At 37.2% G+C, this 21,830-nt stretch overlaps 5 protein-coding genes across 14 annotated transcripts; 3 read left to right on the plus strand and 2 right to left on the minus strand.

Moving 5' to 3' along the window:
• The first annotated feature begins 89 nt into the window (after positions 1-89).
• On the plus strand, positions 90-5,696 carry Spt3 (Transcription initiation protein Spt3). Of its 5 annotated transcripts, none has more exons than XM_076373393.1 (7): positions 90-440; positions 543-569; positions 1,173-1,403; positions 1,476-1,790; positions 1,865-2,052; positions 2,134-2,287; positions 5,412-5,696. In XM_076373393.1, exons 1-6 carry the CDS (start codon positions 434-436, stop codon positions 2,269-2,271), a joined length of 906 nt encoding a protein of 301 aa, XP_076229508.1. In that variant the 5' UTR covers positions 90-433; the 3' UTR covers positions 2,272-2,287; positions 5,412-5,696. The 5 variants fall into 5 exon arrangements, with proteins under 5 accessions (XP_076229508.1, XP_031847292.1, XP_076229509.1 ...); XM_076373394.1 differs by having other exon boundaries at positions 92-256; positions 452-569; XM_031991432.2 differs by lacking the exon at positions 543-569 and having other exon boundaries at positions 91-440.
• On the minus strand, positions 2,431-6,271 carry LOC116433386 (WD repeat-containing protein 91). 5 transcript variants are annotated; one of them, XM_076373390.1, is made up of 8 exons: positions 5,745-6,268; positions 5,271-5,535; positions 4,935-5,197; positions 4,684-4,871; positions 4,205-4,520; positions 4,018-4,139; positions 3,288-3,942; positions 2,431-3,207 (listed from the first exon to the last, which is right to left on the minus strand). In XM_076373390.1, the coding sequence occupies exons 1-8, from the start codon at positions 5,862-5,864 to the stop codon at positions 3,058-3,060; spliced, it is 2,079 nt and encodes a 692-aa protein (XP_076229505.1). In that variant the 5' UTR covers positions 5,865-6,268; the 3' UTR covers positions 2,431-3,057. The 5 variants fall into 5 exon arrangements, with proteins under 5 accessions (XP_076229505.1, XP_031847285.1, XP_076229507.1 ...); XM_031991425.2 differs by having other exon boundaries at positions 5,082-5,197; positions 5,745-6,256; XM_076373392.1 differs by lacking the exon at positions 5,745-6,268 and having other exon boundaries at positions 4,935-5,002; positions 5,082-5,197; positions 5,271-5,422.
• A 58-nt stretch (positions 6,272-6,329) lies between these two features.
• Positions 6,330-7,410, plus strand: ATPsynE (ATP synthase, subunit E). Its single transcript, XM_031991435.1, has 3 exons — positions 6,330-6,466; positions 6,914-7,070; positions 7,208-7,410. Exons 1-3 carry the CDS (start codon positions 6,413-6,415, stop codon positions 7,252-7,254), a joined length of 258 nt encoding a protein of 85 aa, XP_031847295.1. The 5' UTR covers positions 6,330-6,412; the 3' UTR covers positions 7,255-7,410.
• A 194-nt stretch (positions 7,411-7,604) lies between these two features.
• Dhpr (dihydropteridine reductase) lies at positions 7,605-9,890 on the minus strand. The gene is made up of 5 exons (XM_031991434.2): positions 9,666-9,890; positions 8,819-8,902; positions 8,505-8,751; positions 8,228-8,420; positions 7,605-8,158 (listed from the first exon to the last, which is right to left on the minus strand). Exons 1-5 carry the CDS (start codon positions 9,753-9,755, stop codon positions 8,059-8,061), a joined length of 714 nt encoding a protein of 237 aa, XP_031847294.1. The 5' UTR covers positions 9,756-9,890; the 3' UTR covers positions 7,605-8,058.
• Positions 9,891-10,323: 433 nt separating this feature from the next.
• LOC116433387 (E3 ubiquitin-protein ligase KCMF1) lies at positions 10,324-18,511 on the plus strand. Of its 2 annotated transcripts, none has more exons than XM_031991427.2 (8): positions 10,324-10,594; positions 12,055-12,222; positions 12,299-12,438; positions 12,525-12,724; positions 13,208-13,298; positions 13,375-13,586; positions 13,915-14,365; positions 14,673-18,511. In XM_031991427.2, exons 1-8 carry the CDS (start codon positions 10,579-10,581, stop codon positions 14,853-14,855), a joined length of 1,461 nt encoding a protein of 486 aa, XP_031847287.1. In that variant the 5' UTR covers positions 10,324-10,578; the 3' UTR covers positions 14,856-18,511. The 2 variants fall into 2 exon arrangements, with proteins under 2 accessions (XP_031847287.1, XP_031847286.1); XM_031991426.2 differs by having other exon boundaries at positions 10,325-10,594; positions 13,109-13,298.
• Positions 18,512-21,830: the final 3,319 nt, after the last annotated feature.

Below are 21,830 nucleotides of genomic sequence, written 5' to 3' on the forward strand. Positions count from 1 at the left end.
TCAGTCGATTCAAATGCCTTTGACTAGTACCGCCATTCGTGGCAAAACGATCAAATTGGTAGACAAATATTACCGATATGGTAGTTCACACGTGTGGTAGTCCACATTTGAATCGATTGTCAATTTTACAAATTAAATTCTTATATATCCCTCGTCTTACTCATAGCCCTTAGAGAATTGAATTAACCAAACCAGAAGTTAATAATTCTCAGTAACTTGAGATTCAACAAAAAATAAAACTGGAATGTTGTTAGAGGTTCGCACTAATTTATTCAATTACAGAAGTTCATCAATGTCTATAAAGTCAGAGAATTAATAATATACTCGAGATCTATCAAGAAATTCTAGATTATCGTGGACACACTGCTTTAAAAAAGTTGTGAATAAATAATTAACGTAAAGCAATGGAAACCTATAGAAATATGGGAAAATAATGGAAGGTTTGTTTCAGATTCTTTAATTGTTAAACTATAGAACAGACCATTAGCACAGATTAGGTATATTTATCATTATACCTCGTCTGTCGTTTCGTTTATTAACAGATATTCGAATGTTCATTCCCAGTGGAGGTTAGTACGTCTTTGCTCTTATTGGCTGAAATAATGGAGACAGAAATGGCACATTAAAAAAAAAACACAAAAACGCGGGGGGAACGTCGTATTTGATTCAGTTCATTTCATTAACGGTTTTTTCGTTACTCTTTGTTAACACCTGATAAGTAATAAACATTATAAAACCATTTCTTTTATTGATCCCTTGAAGAATAGTGTTATTTTATTCTTGTATAGTATCTTTTACATTACTAATAGTAATGGCACCATTCAGAGTAATGCAAGGATATCCAAATAGAAAAGTTTCGAATTGTTGAAAGTGACAGTTGACCGTAGCAATAAGTGATGTATAACCTATATCGTAGCTGTTGTTTTTACACGTAATGTTTGTAACCAGTTATTTGATGTTTGTCATTGCAATTCCGTTACATATATTATAAATATCTGTAACAAATTTGCAACAATGGCTGAATCGACGTTTTCAAAATCAACGACCGAGTCACAGTTCGTTCGGAACGAACCTGCGAATTACACGACCGGTATAATTATAAATTTGTAAAATAAGATTTCGTTGAAAAATCGGTATTGTCACGTGTTGTTCGTATATTTAATTGTTTGTAGAAATTCGTCAAATGATGCACGGTTTCGGAGACAGCAGCGAGCCTTTAATAGAATCCGCAAGAATCGTGGAAGAAATAGTTCTACAGCAGATGAGAACAATAGTAAGAAAAGCCTGCGAAGTTTCGGAAAGACGAGGAAATACGAAAAAGGGCGCCAGTATTAGTGCAGAAGATTTGATCTTCTTGTTACGTAAAGATAAAGTTAAGTTACAGCGACTTATGAAATATTTAGGTAACTGCCTCATCACTGTTCGATAGTGAAACACTTTAAGATGAAATATTTACTTAAGTATTTATATTATAGATTTAAAAGAATACAAGTCTTCCTTGCACAAAACGATAGACAGTGATATGCCCGAGGATATTTTAAATAATGAAAATGTAGAAAATTCCAAGAACAGAGGACCTTACCATAATTTTCTTAGTTTAATCGATAATACCGGTGAACTTCTGGAGGATTCGTCTACTGTAGATGAGATCAAGCAACAGAGATGCGTTCGAGCTGAAATCATGACAAGATCTATGGACGAAGCTAGATATTTAAAATTCAGTAAAGCAAGAAATGCATCTTTTGCTAATAAAAATAGACACAAATTCAGTGACTGGCTCTCACCCGAGGGTGAGTATCAAAATAAAAATGTATTTTTGAACAGATACAACTTGGAGTATTAAACATATTTTAATATCTTTTAGGTGACATAACAATAACAAAACAGGGGTACACAATTTTAGGGTATTTAGCATATGAAACAGTAGCGCAAATTGTAGACTTAGCATTATTAGTGAGACAGGACCAAAATAAAATCTATGGAGATGCTATTGATCGGCTCAGACTCAGCTATGTTAATCCGTATACTTATAAACCATATTACCATGGCAAGGTTTGTACTATTTGAAAATGAATTTATTAAGGTAAAATGTAAAGAGTCACAATGAAACCCTATACAGTTTTTACTTGTTAGGTTGCTGTGACAAAGCCAATATCACCCGCAGAAATTATTGAAGCCCTCAGGAGGTTCTGGTCTCCACAATTAGACATGACAGGTCCATTCAATTGTTGGTCAATGAAAAAACCACACTTGAAGCTTCTTGCCTGTTAATATAGGTTCCAGAAGGGTAAGAATCTATTTCATAATACAAGCAAGATACATATTTTGCTATCTGAAGGAAATGCAGTTTAAAATGCTTCATCAGTATTTTATACCAGGAATATTTTGTTGGATTTTGAATTTAGTATATCGAATTAACAATATAGGATATTTTAAAATTGACCAATGTTTATTGACATGTTCCTGTACCTCTTACACTATGTAACTTAGATCGCTAGTTTTACACATGACCGCTACAACACAAATTAGTATGATACCCTTCTTTTTACAAAATTTCCTAGTCATGTGGCCTATCTTTAACGTAACATTCATAGTATCTCTTTTTACAATATTCTTTTTTCTTTTTTTTTTGTATATTTTACGTACGATAGTCCCTGATTCGAATTTAATGATATAACTATAATATTTTTTGAACTAATGTATGATACGTTTATGTTCATTGTACTTTTCACAAAATACTTGGGGGGTCTTTTCTTCCATTTTATGATATTATGAACGTATCACTCGGGATATCCCGATATTCCATACTTCAATACATCGGATGAACAGCAGGAGTTAGAAATTCTGAATATCTATCGTATCGTTTGTTGCAATGCCAAATCTATTAGAGATATTCAGGACTCTACTTTCACTGACCCATCATCCTTGGTATAGTGACTGTAAAATCGCTCTCTAACATTCAAAGTACTAAGTAAATAGTATCTACAAATTTGAGCTAATGTGACGAACTTTACAACCGCTTCAAGAATTTACACAGATACTAATTCTGCTTTTGTATCATGGTGAGAGCAATGTCGACACTCGTACTTTCCCTTCAGCACCACCAGTTATACAAGTTCCAGACTGATTGGCGGTGGACCAATCGCAGCACAACGTGCCTTTATGCCCACCTAATTCTAATACTTTGGCTTGTGCACCTGGTGGCATCTGCAGAATAATTTCCCTTTCATTTGCAATCCATTGAAATAGTTCAGTCCAAGTAGTAATTTGTCGCAAACATTACATACCTTGTATATGTTTCCTCCGCTTTGCGTACACAGCAACATGTAGTTACCACTTTGGTCAAAAGTAAAGAGTTTCCCATGGACAGTATTTTTCTCCACTTTGATCTTCGTCTCCCAAAGTATCTTCCCCGAATGATTCAAACTCCTTTGACACAGTTTACCGTCTTCACTTTGCGTACAAATGTTCGTGTAATCGTTAATTAATTCTATGTCAATAACCGGACTCGAGTGACAACTAATGTTATCGATAATTTCGTTTCGTCTTAAATCATGAATTAAAATATTTCCATTGGATAACCCTGTGATAAGGAGTTGACCGTTGTGATTAAATGCGGAGCATAAAGCTGTTACGTTTTGTTCTAATGGTAATGTTCTTTCTAATTTTCTTGTCTTAATGTCGTATAACAGAAGTTTCCCTTCGTTCGAATCTGATACAGAACACACAAACGTAGATTCCGTTGGATTGCAGAGCAAAGTTATGATCCGGGAGTTCTCGTGTTGAATATCCCATAAAGTCTTGCAGTCACGAGTGTCGTGTAACTGGATTAAACCATTGTTATCACCGTGTAAAAAATAACGTTCATTCTTTGATATCCAGTCGAGCGCTCTTATAGCTTTGTTTGAGTTTGTTGTGGCGGAGATATATGTAGTAACAGTCCTGTAAATAATATAATAATATTAGCTTGATATTCTAGATTAAAACATTAATTCGCAACTAAATTGATGAACTTACTTTGGTGATGGTATCGGGGTCCAGACTTTAATAATACCATCAGCGTCACCGGTAGCGACGTACGATCCACTCGCATTGCTTTTACATTGAATTATTGACGTTTTGTGTTCCGTGTACTCTTCCTGTTAGTCATTTTCTGTTACGTAAAATTTGTAAAATATCCGTAGTACAAGTAAAATTCTATTACCTGGCTAAGAAGAATATAAGTAGAATCAATTTTATCTTTAGCCTTCCGTTCGGCTACGGCGTCGATAGACGAATCTCGTTTCCTAGAGCTAGTTAATCTTGAATCACAGCTGATGCTTCTTTTGGTAACAGTATCAGACTTACTGATCGAACTCAATTTCCCCTTGGTGTTCGTTCGTTTCGTAGACACTGCTTCAGGTTCAGATATCTTTTTAGAACTTGCCGCAGACTTTCTACTTAAAATTGGACTAGAACCACCACCTATATTTCGTATCAAGTTCCTTAGAGTCTTAGGATTTTCTAGTAGAGGAGATTCTCTGTTCGAATGAAGACAAAAGGGTTAATTCGATGTATCAAATTGTTTGCAATATAAATTGAATAATAAAAAACAAAACACTTAAGTACTTTTCTAAGTTCAAAGAAACTATTTACAGTTTCTTTTTTTAACGATTCAGCATTCATAATGGATAAAATGCTTACTGTGCTATTATATAAAAATCATCCATAATAGGCGGATGCTGAGGAGCTGGTCCTGGATTTACATCCATTACATTATCTATCTTAACCGAATCGCTTAAACGCTGCCTTAGTGCCTCATTCTCTTCTTGTAATCGTTTCAATTTGTTTGTATCTTCATCTATAGTGAGTAGCGTTGGTAATGGCATACACTGTAAGATTAAAATGAATGTCGTTTGTATTGAAAAAGTAAATCCCCATGCGATTGTACATACTTCAATTTGATAATTTCTGTGTATTAAAAGATCTTGTAACAAATTCTTTGTGTCTGAAAGAATACAAACTTTCAGGCAACATAATGTGTCATGGAATTCATAAAACTCATAATGTGATAGGTAAAATGCAAAATACCTTTCACCTACTTGAAAAATGGTAGCAAGGAAATTGTGCAGAGATAATAACATAGTGTCTTGCCATTGTCTACTAAAATGTACAGAGTATGCTGGATTGTCTTCTGGATTTTTTACGAATGGCAATGCTGGAAAACAAAGTATGCATAAAATAGAATGTCACTTTCAGCCTAAACATGAGAAAACAATTGAATAGCCTACCAAACCATTCTTTCCATTCTGAATGGCCCTGCAACTCTGGCGTCATTTTCATAAAAAATTCTTGAATTCGATCTTGCTTGTTATTCAACGCTGCATTGACCAAATACATTTTTAAAACGGCATTCTCTAATTTTCTTACAGCTGGTGTAAAGTGACTCTCTAACCGGGAAAACATTCTTGTGTCCAAATGTCCCCATAATTCTCTTAGTGATGCCAAGTCATAATTATACACATATTGCATTAGTTGATCAACAATCTTGTCTACCTAATAACAGATAATAAAATACGAAATGCACTTTGTATGATACACGATCAAAGACGATGCAAATAAGTAATATAAACGGTGTGAAATAAAAAATCTGTGACGGTGTGATAGACGGAAAATTGTAATGTGTATGGATTTAAATATACAATGTTTTTAATGTTTGTTTTTGTGTGTCTTTCTTTCTCTATTACAGTCCATTTCACTCTTACCCGGAAGCCTTTCTCTTTTTCAGCTTTCAAGTCGTTGTCGAAAGCTTTTAAGGTTTGACTGAAACCTCTGAAAAGCAAGTATTCTTTGACCAATTCGTCCACATACTGGATATGAGACATTTTCCCTCGATTCTTGTTGGAATATCCTGTTTTTCTTTGAATTGACAGCTGTGTATTGTCATCCTTTGGCCATTTTGATCCCTGCTGAACATGCAGCAAACGTTTCGTATTATCGTTTTACGGACAGTACTGCCAATGTTAATTTGTTTCATATGGTACTCTCTGTAGGCGGTCGACTATCGATCATCATAATTAATTTTTACATTTTGCAAAATAATGCTGCGAGTTAACATTAAATAAATATTTCGATTTAACAGAAGGTTTAATAAGATACTTTTTGTATGCATTTAAATAAACATATACTATTCACCGAAACTATATTTATGTATCTTATATTTATTATTTATTTAGCAAAGAGATTACATTTTCTGTATATAAATAAATTAAGTCAAATGTAAAGTTTGTTTGTATAAACGTAATAAAAAAATAATCAATCATTAGCGTTATAATTTTGAACTATATATCTATCTGTGAATGCTCATGCCAATCTATAGATGATAAGATTTTCACTCAGTCGGTACTCTCTCGTTGCTTAGTAGACCAGCAAAATGTCGGCTGCAGGAGTTGATGTCAGACCTTTGCGGGTATCTCCCGTTATTAAAGTGAGTATCGCTGTTTGTTACAGTAAAATAAAAAAACAAATGTGATAGAATATTGTTTAAAATATTTGCTTCGAAATGCCTCCTTCAGATATTCTTCTGTTTTTCAAATAAACTCACTTCAAGCAGCTCTGTTCAAGCTGATGGCATTACATAAGTTTTAATGGATTTTGACGAAATTTTTAATTAACATTCGAAAGACTGAATAAAAAGAAAATAATCTGTTTTCTTTCTACTATAAATATAAGTTTCAAGATGCAAGTCGTTGACAACGAATTTGACTGTTATTTTCTAACCTTTTTGACCAATTAATCGTTGATGAAATGTTCATTAAATAAATCAAATAAATGACGTTTTTTTCTTTTACTTTTTCTTTAACTATTTATATTGGATTATTGAGAATACTAGTTAGGTCATAATATTTTATTTACTTGAAATTATTTCATATAGTTCTTTCGATGGACTCTTCTATTGACTGGAATCGCATATGGTGCCTATTTCCAAAGAAAGTTCAGTAAAATAGAAAACTTACGTCGCGAACAAGAATTGAGGGAGAAACCTATGCGGGATGCAAAACGTGCAGAAGAAAGGAAACGTCAATTGGAAGGTAAAAAATATAATGTGAATGATATTAAATAAACATTAGTATTACAATATTCGCAACTCGCTATGATGTAAGATAAAGAATTTGAAAATGTATCTTTATCCTTTCATATAATTATACTTTATATTTTTATGTTTCAGCTGAAGCCAAATTTTTGGATGACCTTGCCAAGGGACATGTTGCATAAATATTATCATTATTTAATCATTAGTATGAATGGTCATTATCACTAAGCTTATCAGGCAAGGATCTATTATGTACATTTGTGTTCAGAATCTACAGTAGACATAACATAAACTTCTTATCACATTACTTATGAAATAAAATAATATTCATTATGTTACTTTAAAATTTCAATTACCTGATACCTAATTCACATTTTGTTAAAAATTTTTTAGAAAGGAACTTTAACCCTGGACCCTTAGATTAAAAGTTTAATGCTCTGACTAAGCTATCCAAACATTCATCAGTTAATATTATCTGCTTATATTAGTAAAGGATATGCATAAATTCATAGTAATAAAAAAACACATTAAATAATGCCTTATTAATATATTCTTTATATTATTTTGTAACACTTTTAATATCATTTTATCTCGTTACATGCTTAATATAACAGATATCTGAGAACTGTGAAATATACATTGCACGAATTAAACATTATTTTACTGTACAAAATATATTATATCCATATAAAAATAAATACAGAAAATTATGTAAAATTTATAACAACTTCGTTTTCAAATAATATCTTCTGATTGTATATTTTTGATGTTGCACATCTATTACATTGGAATGAAGAGAAGAAAAGTACTTCTGTACATTTATAGTAACCCCTTTGTTAAATGCATATATTACGAACTATAGAAGTTTCAAAGATAACATTAAGTTAATAAGAGACAACATCGAGTATGATTCATTTACATTAAATATATATATTGTCATGAAAGCACTCAGAAATTCTTGTTCCCATATAGTTGTCTTATCTTCTTTATACTGGAATCAGTTCTGTTTCATTATTTTTTGTGATCAGTTGTAAGAGACTGCCATTAGTAGGGCGGTCTTTTCCGTTTGACCATTTCCAGAAAAGACTGCCGAATAGATAAGAAAATTAGTATAAACGAAAAACAATTGGAAATAAAGATAAATATTTTACATACTCAGCTATGTATTCAAGAGGAGTCCAAGTAGATGTATCAGCTTCGGGCATCCACTTTCTATTCATAGGTGTGTCCAAAGTTACAGGTAAAATAGCAGTAACTATAGAATTTGTTGGAAGCCCACTTCCCTTGGCTGCCAAAGATTTTGTCAATTGATGAACTGCAGCTTTGGCCATTCCATAACCAATCATGCCTAATTTATTGAAATAATACAATTTACACTGTATTGTAAGCAGCATAAAAGAATTGTTTTTACATAATTAGAAAAATCCTTTACCTGGTGTTTCGGCTAATGCAGCTTTAGCACCAGTCAATGAAAGAAAACCACCCTCTTTCAAATGATGGGCAGCAATACTGCTAGCAATAACTGAGCTCCATATGCTTTGCTTCCACATAAGATCACTATTTTTAACGTAATTTTTGCTGGCAGCATCTCCACCAGCCCATCCTCCAGCTACACAAATTATACCATCTACTTTGTCCCCATTCAAGATACTTGTAATTTGTTGAAGAATATCAGATTCCTAAAATATATACATATATGGAAATGTGAATTTTTATGTGATCTTATAAAGATATTTACACAATTACCTGTTCCTGCCAGGAGCACTCGGATTTCACAATCACATTTGCGTCAGCTTGGTCATTCTGTTTCATATCAATAGATCCGACCCACTGTAATTATACCAATATAATTGTACAATAATATTGTTTAACAGTCTTTTGCAGCATGAAGAATATTGCTGCTGGCAATCAATGATCTTAACAGAATAATCATGGTAAGATTTCAAGGTGTTATAGCACAATGTGAAAGGATCTAGTTTAAAAGTTATGTCCTTGATGTGATTTTCCTACACAGCAAAAAATTATTCAGTAATTGTAAAGTTTCTTCTCGAGGGAATATTTAAGAAACAATAATTATTCGGATTTATGCAGATATACAGAACATTTCTGATAATGAATTGCAATATTTATATTAAAAAAATATTGCACGATAATTAAGTATTCTGATTCATATTCAAATTTACCGCTCAAAATTTGAAAATCGAACACATTTACGAAAGCAACAGATAATCATTATCGAATGAAGTTTTGCAACAGATACCAGATAAAATAAAAAGAAATAAAAATAACAGAAAGTTCTTAACAGTCAGAAACATCTTTACGTGTCGTCTGAGATAAATCTTTCGCAATGAAATCGGCTTGTTGCACGTTTTTTCTGAACCGACAGTTTGAAAGTAATTGGTAAACGTTAAAAATGAAGTACTTGTCGTAACTCGGGGAATTATTATTCCGTACTGTTACGGAGTTAATATTCCCAAAAATATTAAAAAGAAATTGAAATGATTACGAAAGATCGAATGAATGTGAATTATAGTGAAACAGATGCTTAGATATTTCAGTTGTACTCGCAGAGAGTCATTAGTGGCAGACTTACCCAATTGTTCGATTTAAATTTCGTTACGCACGCGGAGCCTAAAGCTCCCTTACCACCGTACACAATAACACGTCCGAGTGTCGTCGCCATTTGTTCAATAAACGAGAAACAACTTCGCGAAGTAGGTTTCGGGTGTTTGCGCGATTTTACACGGAAGAGTACGAAGTCGTACGAGAAACTCTCGGAAAAGTTCGTGAAAGGAGTGCCGGATTGCCGGATCTCGACATTAACCATGATAATAGATTGTTAATCGAATGGTTGATACCGTACGCCTAAAAGAATTCCAAATATATCCAATTATTCCGCGTTGAAACATATTCGAAAGCAAAAATTTCGAAATATCAGTGTAAACGGTTATCGATTAATCTCGACTGAAAGCTATTCAATTATTAGCCGTTAGTTCTCGAAAGGGGATGCTGGTGCATTTCAATTTTACGAGTGGTACGATCCATCTGGTTTATAAAATCTTTACCGAAGAAAATATATATTTCGCACGGAATATTTCGAGATACACGCGAAGCATAAGACTTACATGTGTGAATAAATAAAAGATTAGTCTAAAATTTTCAATAGAACGTTGCCAACGAACGATCGCATCGAATAACATTTGAATTTCCCGCGTGCGTTTGTTATGAACAACGGCAACGTCGCAACGACGGAGAGACCCTGCCCGCAACGTTCTCCGGGAGCGTAGGTCTAGTGTGACGTCACGGTAGCCTAGTTGGGTTAGGTTTACGCTGGAAATTCTAACGAGAAATTTTTTGTTCGACGATTCATGTTTTTCCCATCGTGTCCGCTGCGCTAAGCGAAACGTGTGAAGAGTGAACGCAGTGGCAAGCAGGCAATCGTATCTCGTGAACCGTTCGATCGCGAGACCTCGCGCTATCGACGTATATGAGATTTTAAACGGAAAATGAATCGACATGAAGGTACGTACGTACGTGTGCACTGTCCCCTGGCCTGCAAGTCAGCCTCGAATTCCCCGTTTGCTAAATTTCTTTTCTGCCGATGGGCGAGATTATTGGATCGCGGGGGATTCGAGATTGTGCATGGATAATTCGTGCGGAATCGTCGTCGAGGTTACGAGATCTGCAACACATGAGATTTTTCGCAAGAGACATTTCTCTCGCGAGCCCTGTATCAAAAGGGTCTAATGTCAGAGGCCAGATGGCAGCACTTATAAAAAATTACTCCAATTTCTGTGGATTTGTAATATTCTCATCGATGATTTCGTTGAATTTTTTGCGATGTCATCCCGCCCCGACGCTTCGTCCTTGCAGAATAAAAAGCTCCGCCGAAAAATTCGTTTTGGCCGGCTGTCAGAATGCTCTACCAGCTGACTCCTTTGGAATTAGTTTTCTTCTTCAGTCCCCTTCCCTTTCTCATAATGTTAGACTTGTAAAACATATTGAAACATATTCCTGTTGCTTCTCAACCTTAACTCTGCCGTTTCATTTATTTTCCTTCGACTTTACACTTGTATTTTTGGAACAATGGAACGATTGTTTATTCCCCTTGAAAGCGTATAATTTTAATATTAAACAATGCGACACGCTTGGCTTTCGGTGTCTAAACATTATCATTGTAGAGTCGGATATGGGATATTTATAGAAAGAGAATTAACACACATTATTTTTTCTATTGCATTGTATGTCTATATGTTACATAATTAAAATTGCCAATATTCCATTGAAATTTAAGAACATTATCGATGGCTGTATCAACAGCAACATCTTGATGTTTACACAACGATTACAAGGAAATTATATTATTCTCTGTTTGATTGAGAATTATAAGTTACTTGTACAAGCTACAGTTATATCTGTATCATCTTATTATTAGTAATTTTATATACAATAGATGATTGATATTGATTTAAAAAGCTAATCACATACACACTAATGTTGTATATATAAGCACAATATTTACATTATAATGAACAAAGATCAATTAATATTAATTATTCAGATAATTATATATAAGTATATATATATACATACATATATATGTGTATATATATATATATCTATATATATATACATACCTATATATACATATATATACATACATATATATATATATATATATATATATATATATCTGTATAAAAATATGGAACAATCTTTGTTTTAAGAATTGTATGCACTTGCATTCAGATTTAAAAGTAGACTGAAGCAAGTTACTTTTTATAGATTTGGTTCAAGGTTACTGCACACATATGATCATAAGATATATATGTATATATATATGTATATATAAGTTTTGTAGATGCAGCAGTGTTTTTGTTTACACATACATTACAGGATTCAGTAAAATAATAAGTCCAGTTTCATGTCTGTTAAGTTCCAATAATGTACTACGTACTAAAAAATTATTATGTTTATTCCAGGGGTAAGTTGTGACTCCTGCTTAAAGGGTCATTTTCGGGGTCGCAGGTACAAGTGCCTTGTGTGCTTCGACTATGACTTATGTGCCAGCTGTTACGAAGGAGGTGCCAGCAGTACACGTCACCTCGCTGACCATCCCATGCAATGTATACTTACTAGATCTGACTTCGGTAAGAGAATAAATCTGTTGCTCTGCGATCAACTCATTCTGTTAGTACATAAATTAACACTGTAATTCGTTACCAGAATTATACTATGGTGGAGAAGGAGTGAGTATAGAGCAACCACAATCTTTAACTTGTCCCTATTGTACAAGGATGGGTTACACCGAGGCCACCTTGCAAGAACACGTTACTGCAGAGCACCAAGATGCTTCCTTTGAAGTTGTAAGCGTAACAAGTCATTGCGTAACCATGGTGTACATAACAATTCTATCACGGAAACAGCACTCAAATGTATAATTCCATCGCAGGTTTGTCCTCTATGTATATCCACCCCGGGAGCAGATCCTAATATCGTGACTGATGATTTCGCGGGACATTTGAGTTTGGAGCATCGTAGTGGACCACGGGACCTGATCTCTTTTCTAGATGAACCAACTTCAAGTAGATATAGTGGTAGACGGGTACAGCTACATCAATCTAGAGTTCTTGGTGGGTCACGACCTCGCAGGTATGTGTATCAGCCAATGCGCACAGTAAATATTACAATATATATCGTATAGAAAATATGTTCAAACTTACACATTTGACTTGAAGGTTTAATAAGAGGAATAATTATTAAGTCATTCTAACATATACGTTGAGTAACATAAATCCATCGATGCGTTGTATATGTAATTTGAAGTTTTATCTTTGAATGCATGCAGTTGCGTATCCGTTTTCTCATTTGCACCGTCAAATATAATGTATCAGTTCATTAGGCACCCATTATTAAACCATCGCATATATTATCGCCGAATATTTCGGCGAAAGGTCGCGAAATAAGACTTCAAGAACAGTTGTTCATCGTCATCTCATCTAGATAATGTTCATTGGTGTGTCATTGGACCTACAGGTCCATGCATTTCAGTTCGTCCGGGGGATTGAGTCCGAGTAGTCGAGATGGTATAGATCCGATTACAGAATTACTCTCTCAATTATCCGGTGTTCGTAGAAGTGGTGGAGGGACTGGTCAGAGTTCATCAACACCGTCGCAATTACAACACTTGCAAATGCAGCTACAAATGGAGCGCCAACAATTTAGAGTGCGTATTTAAAGATACTTGAAACGAAGATCTTTTTCAAACGAGAATATATGGTATAATACAAATGTGATTCTAGGCTGCTAGGCAACAATTGGAGCGGTTACCTAGGAGGCAGACTCAGGCTATTGGTTCTGTAAGTGGTGGAGGAGGTACTAGTGGAGGTCATTCTACTGCTATGACCAGCGTGGTAGCAAATAGTACGAGTAGTAATAATAATGCAACCAATGTGGCCAACCCGTCCGGCGTATTGTCTACCAATTTACAGAACTTTATGTTTCTATTACCAAGGTATGTAAATTTCAATTAAACAGTGTATAGTATTCCCTTATATAACGTTCCCCTGAAATAAGAAACTAAGCGTTTACTTTTTTCTTTCCGCGTGTATATATATTTCTGTTGTGTATATATATGCGAGTTCTTTGTCTGAAAGCAGTAAAAGTGCATGTCACGATCATTGTAGTAGCTGCCAAAAGCTATATTTTAAGATGTACCGAGGATAAAACGTGCATATAGCTATTCTCAACCTCCGCGGGACAACAAGCATATATTTGCTCGTTATGTCTCCCGATCGTCGGTGCTTAATCATGACAATACGTTGGAATTTTTATTTTCGCAGATGCATCACGAGTACTCTATCCGACTCACAACTGCAGAACATTGAACGCGAGAACACGAATAGGGGACTGTTCACGCGCGAGTTAATCGTCAGCACTCTGTCCCAAACATTGCCGGAGTTGATACAGCAGCAGTCAGCAGCGCAAACGCCAGTGTCGAGCACGACTACTGCCACGACCAGTCCCGAAACACCGAACGCCAACGCTTCAACGGTTTCTACTAAGAAATTAAGTTCAGCTCAGGAGGCGAAAAGGGATCAAGCGACGAGTAAAAACGTAACGCAAACGTCGTCCACGCAACAATCACATACTACTGTTCAAGCTGCTGCTGCTGACGGCGCGGGAACAGGTGTACAGACTCAAGGATTGCCGCCCCCAAACTCGAATAACCTCGCATCACAAACTACACCTAGGGTTCAAACACTAATGCATAGTGTATTACCTCAGCCACTGGTAAGTATTTACCAACAATTTCAATTTCCCACTCGTCGCATGAGTAATGTTGTTCGCTTATCTCCTACGTGAATACACCTTTATTAAAAATATTAAAAATACACCTCTATAGATATTAAAAATATATTACTGATTGGGTACATCAAAGAGATGCTGTAGAAGAGTTAACGGTATTCAAAGGAGACGTATCTTGTTTTAAAACAATGTTTTAAAATAATCTAACTCTATCGATTCTTTTCTGGAAACAACATTACTCAACGTTGAAGTGATTCGATAATGTTTGATGATATTCGATCGTTGTATACAGGTACTGCAACAACCATTGCCACCACCAGTTAGTAGAACTATCAGAGAACCGATAGCGACCCCGACACCAGCGTACCTTAGAGGTGGAGTCGGTCCAGTTGGAGTAACAGGTTCTTCACGTAGGAAGCCGGTTAGGGCTGTAGATGGCAGAAACCAGTCTACGGAACCTCCGCCCCCACACTAACCCCTCCTTAGCCCGTACCCACCCACCCTGACTCCTCACAGGACCCTCTAGCACTAGTCCTAGCACTGTTTAGAACACCTCATCATTATTGTTATTATTATAATATTATATATTAATAATTATTCGAATGCCCTCCTCCTCCTTCTCCTCCTCCTCCACACAACCCCCTCCCCCTGTCTCTCTTTATCAATTTCCGAACACTCTAATCTCGCCATCTTTTTTGTCGTTATTGTGACATGGAACAAGGGCAAGGGCTGATTCGCCGACACATGCAAATAATGTACATAACTTACTTCTTGCAGTCATTACACAATCCTCAGTGCACGCTCCTCAGCGAGTCTTGCCACGTTCTTCCATATTCGAAATTACGTTGCATCCGTGTTCTTATGACACACATTGATCAAAGGACAGAAACTGACAGAGAAAACAACAACATCAACAACAACAACAACAACAACAACAACAACAACAACAACAACAACAACAACAACAACAACAGAAAAAGAGAAAGAAAGGAAAGAGGAACACAAAAAGCACAGCGAGGCAGTTGAGGAACGAATGAATAATTAAAATGTTTCATGGTTCACTGGTGGACTGCGCAGCAGCCAACGCTGGGACACAGAGTCAGACATTCGATCGAGGCAACAGAATACTCAGAAACGTGCATTTCTTGTTCGAACATCGGGAGACCTGTGAACACAGACATAATAACCCGAGGCCCTTAGAAAAACGCACCGTGCCCGTTCTATGCACCACGCTTTTACAACACCGGATTCGAGAGTGCTGGTGAAACGAATTACCTTTTTTTCCATTGATTATCGTTTATTCTTTTTCTTCCGTTTTTTTTTTTTTAATTTTTTTCTTTTCTTAAAGCTTTAGTAGCTAACTGTACTCTCATTTTGTTTTCCTTTTTCTTTCTTTTTTTTTAAGATGCGAACAACGTTTTAGACAAAATTAGGAATCTATTCGTCGCCTGGGTTGGTCCGTTCGCGAGTCGAGCTGTTTAACCGATTTTAAACGAAACCGAACGATCATTTACCGAGGCAACTAATCACGGTTAACAGGTTAAAGAATCTCAATCGTGGGACCGAGAGTATCACGGCAGTGGTCGACCATGAAGAAAGACTTTTATTATTCGCGGATTCAACGATAGACACTGTCTCCACGCAGCACCAGGGACAACGCTTCTTAACGGATCGCCCGAGTTAACGATCACAGGCGCTTCGTTGTTGAAATAGGCTGCGAGTGTTTACGCGAACGTAGAAACTGTCGCATGGAACAGACACTTCCTTGAACTTTGTTACGACTTTTAACCCATGAACCATACTTTAATTCACTGAACTTGATTGTAAACCCTGTACGTTCGTAAGTATTCGCAGTTGTCGAAAGAAGCAACGAGAGTTAGGCCGATCGAACCGAACGGAATCGGTTCGCGAAGCGTGCGGTACCAGGTCAGCGGGCCATCCCTTGGCATGTTGCGGCTGCTCTAGCGATATCGCTGTTAGAAAATGGAGGGATTAGACTGAGCTTTAATTTCGCGCTTCGGGTATGCTTATCTAAAAGAGAAAAAGAAAAAAAGAAAAGAAAATGCGTTCTCGCGCGTCCTCAAGGTCCACCTACCGATTCGCGGTTGCATCGTCTCCGTTCTTTTCCTTTCTTTTTTTTTCTCTGCGTTCAATTCGAGTTCCTTTCGCCTCGAGCGGGCACCGTAATCTAATCGCTCCATTTCACGGTACGTAGCGAGATTAAAACTATATATTTATACGTGTGTTTTGTTTCGTTTTCTTTTTTGTTTCTCTCTCTCGGTGTTTGAAAGGAGGCTTCACCTGAATTTCTTTTTCCGGGCGAGTCGTTGATTCGTCGAATAACGCGTGTTTCAACGGGGACGATGAAGAAGAAGAAGAACAAGAGTAAGAAGAAAAACAAGAAGAAGAAGAAGAAGAAGAACAGCCTCGAGAATTTGAATGGACACGAGAAAAAGAGAAAGAAAGTGTGCATCCGAGACGTGCGTGCAACGCACAGGAATGCATCGCGCGGGATTCCCGATGATTCTACTGAAAGTAGAACCGCGATCGAACCGGCTCGCGTGTAAACGAGGAAAATCAGCTGTGTTTCAAAATCATCTTCATCCTCCCCTGCCCTCCACCGCCGTACACACCGCCTCATTAAAGAAATTTCTCAGCAGGCCACCCCTCCTCTCCTCTCTCGTAACCCTCCCCATCCCTCTCCGCCTTTCTTTTTAATTTCTCCGCATAGATTTCTCTCCGCCCCACCCCTCACCCCCCCCCTCGTTAATCCGTTTGTGTACATTTCGTTTTGTAATTAATTTTTTCTTTGTATTAATTTCTCATCTTATGTTGCTTTAATTCTACTTTTTTTTTCTCTTTTTGTGGGTGTATCTGCCAGACGTGGATGATGAAAAAAAAAACAACAAAGTAAAAAGTTATACATATATATATATATATACACACTTATACATATACATATAAACTGATAAAAAATTATATAAAGTATGTAGCGTGTGACTTTTCATTATTATTATTATTATTATTATTATTAATATTATTAATATTATTATTAATTATTATTATTATTAATTATTAATTATTTTTTAATTGTCTTTAATGCTCTCGCGTGTTCCGGCTTTCTCGAACGTTCGAAATTCGAAATCGAATTTATAATTATATTAACGTTAACGAATAACCAAAGGTGATTGTTGAAAAACGAGACGTTTCGTTTCATTCTATCTATCTTTCTCTCTATTTTCTCTCTCTCTCTCTCTCTCTCTCTCTCTCTCTCTCTCACGTTCCCGGATCTTTCGTTGAATCTCGTCTGGTCCCCCTTTTACAACTGTGACACCCCGTATTAAAATTCGCGGCCCCGTGAATTAACGATTATCAATTAACGGTAAAGCCAAAAAAAAAGAAAAACAGAAAAATCGAGGAGAGCGCCACAGGATCGCACGAGCGAAAGAAACGACGCAAAAGAGAGCAAGAAAAGGAACCGTTTAAACGAATGAAAGGTCGAAACACATATACACGCTCACACAAAAAAAATGAAAGAAAGAAAACGCATGCTAACTGCCTTAACACGAATCGCCGGGGAACCTTTCGGAGGCGCGTCGAGTCTTAACTTGTTGACCGGGTTGCTGTTCGAATGCGTGGGAAAGCGGAACGCGATCCAAAGACGAATTAAAAGAAAAGAGAAAAAGACAAACGGTAGCGAAAATAAAAATCGAATTTCAAGAAAGAAGCCGCAACGAACGATGGGAACGAGGAGAAGGGATGAAGCGGTGAACAAGTTAACGGGTTGATCGTTCGCGCGCGGTACGTTCGACGAGGGAGTCAGACAATCGGTAATTGGATCGCGGGAATCGGGTCGAAGCGAGACGCGAATAGAGAATCGGAACGAGAAAGAAGGGAGAACGAGAAGAGAAGAGAAAGAGAGGGAGAGAGAGAGAGAAGGTGTTCCTCCACGCGGAACAGAACGAAGCAAGACTCCGCGCGTGTAACACAACAATCAATCACATTCGATTAACCAATGAACTCCTCCACCCAACCGATCAGAGAAACGAACACGACAAGTACATCGACAGCAGCTCCGATTCGCTATTGTATCGAAATCAACTTCTTCATATAAAGTCGACGATTAGCGCACGTGCGTCTTCTTCATTCTTTTCTGTTCTATGAACCCCGAGCGCTCGCTCGGCTTTATCCCCCTTGTTTCCACGTCACTTCCGGCAGTCCCGAACGGTTCTGTAGTTATTATCGTTGCTTTCGATCCATTCGAGACGAATTTCCCGAGGGAAACCCCCGCGTTCGGATCGTGTCGAGTATTCCGAAGAGAGAACGTGTATGGAGGGTGAGAAATCGAACGCCGCGAATTGCTTTCACATTGTCTAAGCAAATAAATCTCGAAGAATTCTGGATATTTGATTGTCGATCAGAGAACTCGAGGCAGATGGATGCACGATCTCGAACGGGTTAATCAACACGTTAAGCGCCACGAAAATCTTAAGCGTTTTCCCATAGTTTGTCTTTTAGCAGAGAAAAGTAGGAATAATTATGAACTGTCTGGCGTTGCAACGTTTGCGTTACACTATCAACTTAGTTGCCTCATTAACACTTCGACTGCCACGTAAACATTCGTCAAAACTCCTATGTACTCGAAACAGTTTCCTCCATTAACCAGAAACTGAGAAATCAAGATTCTTAATAACTGCTTCACTATCTTTCTTGTATCTCATATATCCAACAAAATTCGTTCGATGCGTCATGAAAGAAATTAATGTCCACCTTTCTGTAAAAAATAATGTCGAATTCGGGTGACGTGGTAGTCGAAGTGTTAAACATTCTATTTCACATCGGTCTTGTACGTTACGATTGTTTTTTAGTCATTCAGAAGCGTCACCAGTGACTGACATGGCGCTCAACGTGTTAACTTCTACGGTTGTTCGAGGAAATCCCACGTTCGTCCTCGAAGCGTCGTCTTTCTGTCTCGTTGAGAAGCGAAATGTGTATCTTCCGGCTATCGGAAGCTTTTATTCCGTTTCGATCATCGCACCGCATCGGAAGTCCGATCACGATCGATCTCCAGCCGCTGTCGCTGGAAAGAACACGGAAGTGGCTGCCTCGAAGCGCTGAAGCGTTGCTACCACCTGGAAAATCCTTTTCTTTCACCTCGCCGCCCGTCGGTCGATCGCGAAACCTCGGGCGTGACCTTCGAAACGAAAACGGCTTTTTACATTATATATAAAGAGAACGTATACATACACATGTACATTTACTCGTAAGAAAGGGTGCCTCGGAGTATCGTGACCTCGTGTGTTCCCGCCCTTTCTTCTCCTCTTTCGAAGATTCGACATTTCGAAGATCGACGCTAGAACTACCCGATCCGATCGGTTCCGAATCGAAAATGCAATTGAAGCTTCGATTCATCTTCGATCTGTCAGAAAACCGGCTGTATCCTCCGGATCGCGATAAGAAGCATTCGGTAGTTCTAGCGTGAAACTGCAAGTGGATCGATGCGAATCAGATCGGTTTCGGCGAACAAACACTCGAATCTTCCTTTCGCGGATAACGAAGAGTGAGATTCGATGGAATACATTTTCGATCCGATTCGTCTTGGTCTGAACGCGGAAGAATCGAAGGCGAGTTATTATCAAACACATTGCGTACCGGTAAGAAATCTCGTTTTTATATAGACACTTAGCTGTGCAACTTCGTTGATTACCACGGCATTGAAGAAATATAAAACTTAATTCCAATTGATTAATTTAAAATATATTACATAACAATATATCTGAGTTTTTCTATGTATAGCGATATAAGTTGACCTCTGTGAAAATTGCCATCACAATTCGGTTTCCTGAAAATTAGCCGGTACGCAGTGTGTTAAGAATGAAATTTCGCCGTTCGTGATAAAGGGAACGACTTCGCAGAAGAAATTGCGAAACAGTAGACTTCCGTCGAACGTAGCGAACGTTGACAACGAATTCCCGCGACGGGTCGGTGAGAGGATGGCGTTTTATTCGCGACGGGACGGGGAACCGGACATTGTTCAGGAATTCGAGATTTTTCTCCCGCCCCTTTGTCCCCGCAACCCCTTTTCTATTCGACGAAGAGAGTCCAGTGTTCGACAGAATCGAAACTACGATCTCCGATCTTCAAACTGTATTTTACTTATCGTTGCCTATCGCATTAATATAAACAAATAATATATATATATACACACACAAACATGTACACGTGTATACAGAAGAAGACAAGCATACACATGCATACACACGTACGAACATATGCGTATATAGATGAATATATATTTATATATATTATATAATATATTATATAATACATATGTATATAATATTATATTATATATATTAGTAATATATATTATATATATTTGTATGTGTACGAAGACACACACGTTCGGATACGCGTAACAAGTGTGCACGTGCGTAAACCGGAAACGGGATATCCAGAGACTGGCGAGACTTTTATCTACATATTTTTTATCCGCTGTTCGTCGAATAAAAGGGTGTACCGCTCGTCGAAGCGACGCGACGATCTTCTTTCTCGAACGATCGAAATTCCGCCTGGATTCACGGATCGATGATCTATGATCGCTGAGGACCGCGAGTTTGTGGCTCGGGGAGAGTTTCTGGAAGATTCCTGGATGTTCTCGATCGCAGTCCGAGGACTGAGTATTAGAATTATCGAAGTTAACCCTTCGCACTCGAAATTGTGAACTTCGGTATTTATCGTTGACCTTCGTGCGCCGATAATTCGCTTCTTAACCCTTTGCGGACGAAGATTCTTTGAGATAACCTTCAGCAGATGAAGCTAAATTATATATCGATCGCTTGAATAATAAAAATGACCATTGCATATTGATCTCTTGCTGTTCGGGTAATTAAATCATTCGTTTGCCATTTATTTATTTCATCGGAAATATTGATGTTCGTCCGCAAAGGGTTGATTCGCGTGTGAATTCTGGATAAATTCATTTGGGAAAATCGTGAAAGTGAGAAACTTTCGAGTGCGAAGGGTTGAAAATGATTAGAGTTAAATAAGTTGATTAACGTGCGGACTACAGTATAAGTCGATATTTAATTTCTATGATATTCTACATTGTAATTACTGTGAAAAGATCTCGGAGGAATAATTTCACTGTGGGGTAGTTCTAGTGTTAACACGTTGAATGCTGCGGGGTCCATTACTACGGTTCATTACTCGATTAAACGATGATTATGTAATGCAATTCAATCGATTTAATATTATGTTTTTCCTGTTTTCGGTATTCCGCTCAATGAGATCGGCATTCAACGTGTGTCAACCCCTTGCGGACGAACGTTAACCCTTTGCACTCAAGAGGTGACTCTCGGTCACCATATGATTCGATAGAAAACCTATGAAGTTGAATATTTAATATTTCAAATTGAAGTTTGCAGTGCTACGTGAAATATTTAAATGA

The sequence above is a fragment of the Nomia melanderi genome, chromosome 13, assembly GCF_051020985.1.
Source record: "Nomia melanderi isolate GNS246 chromosome 13, iyNomMela1, whole genome shotgun sequence".
Taxonomy (NCBI): Eukaryota; Metazoa; Arthropoda; class Insecta; order Hymenoptera; family Halictidae; genus Nomia; species Nomia melanderi.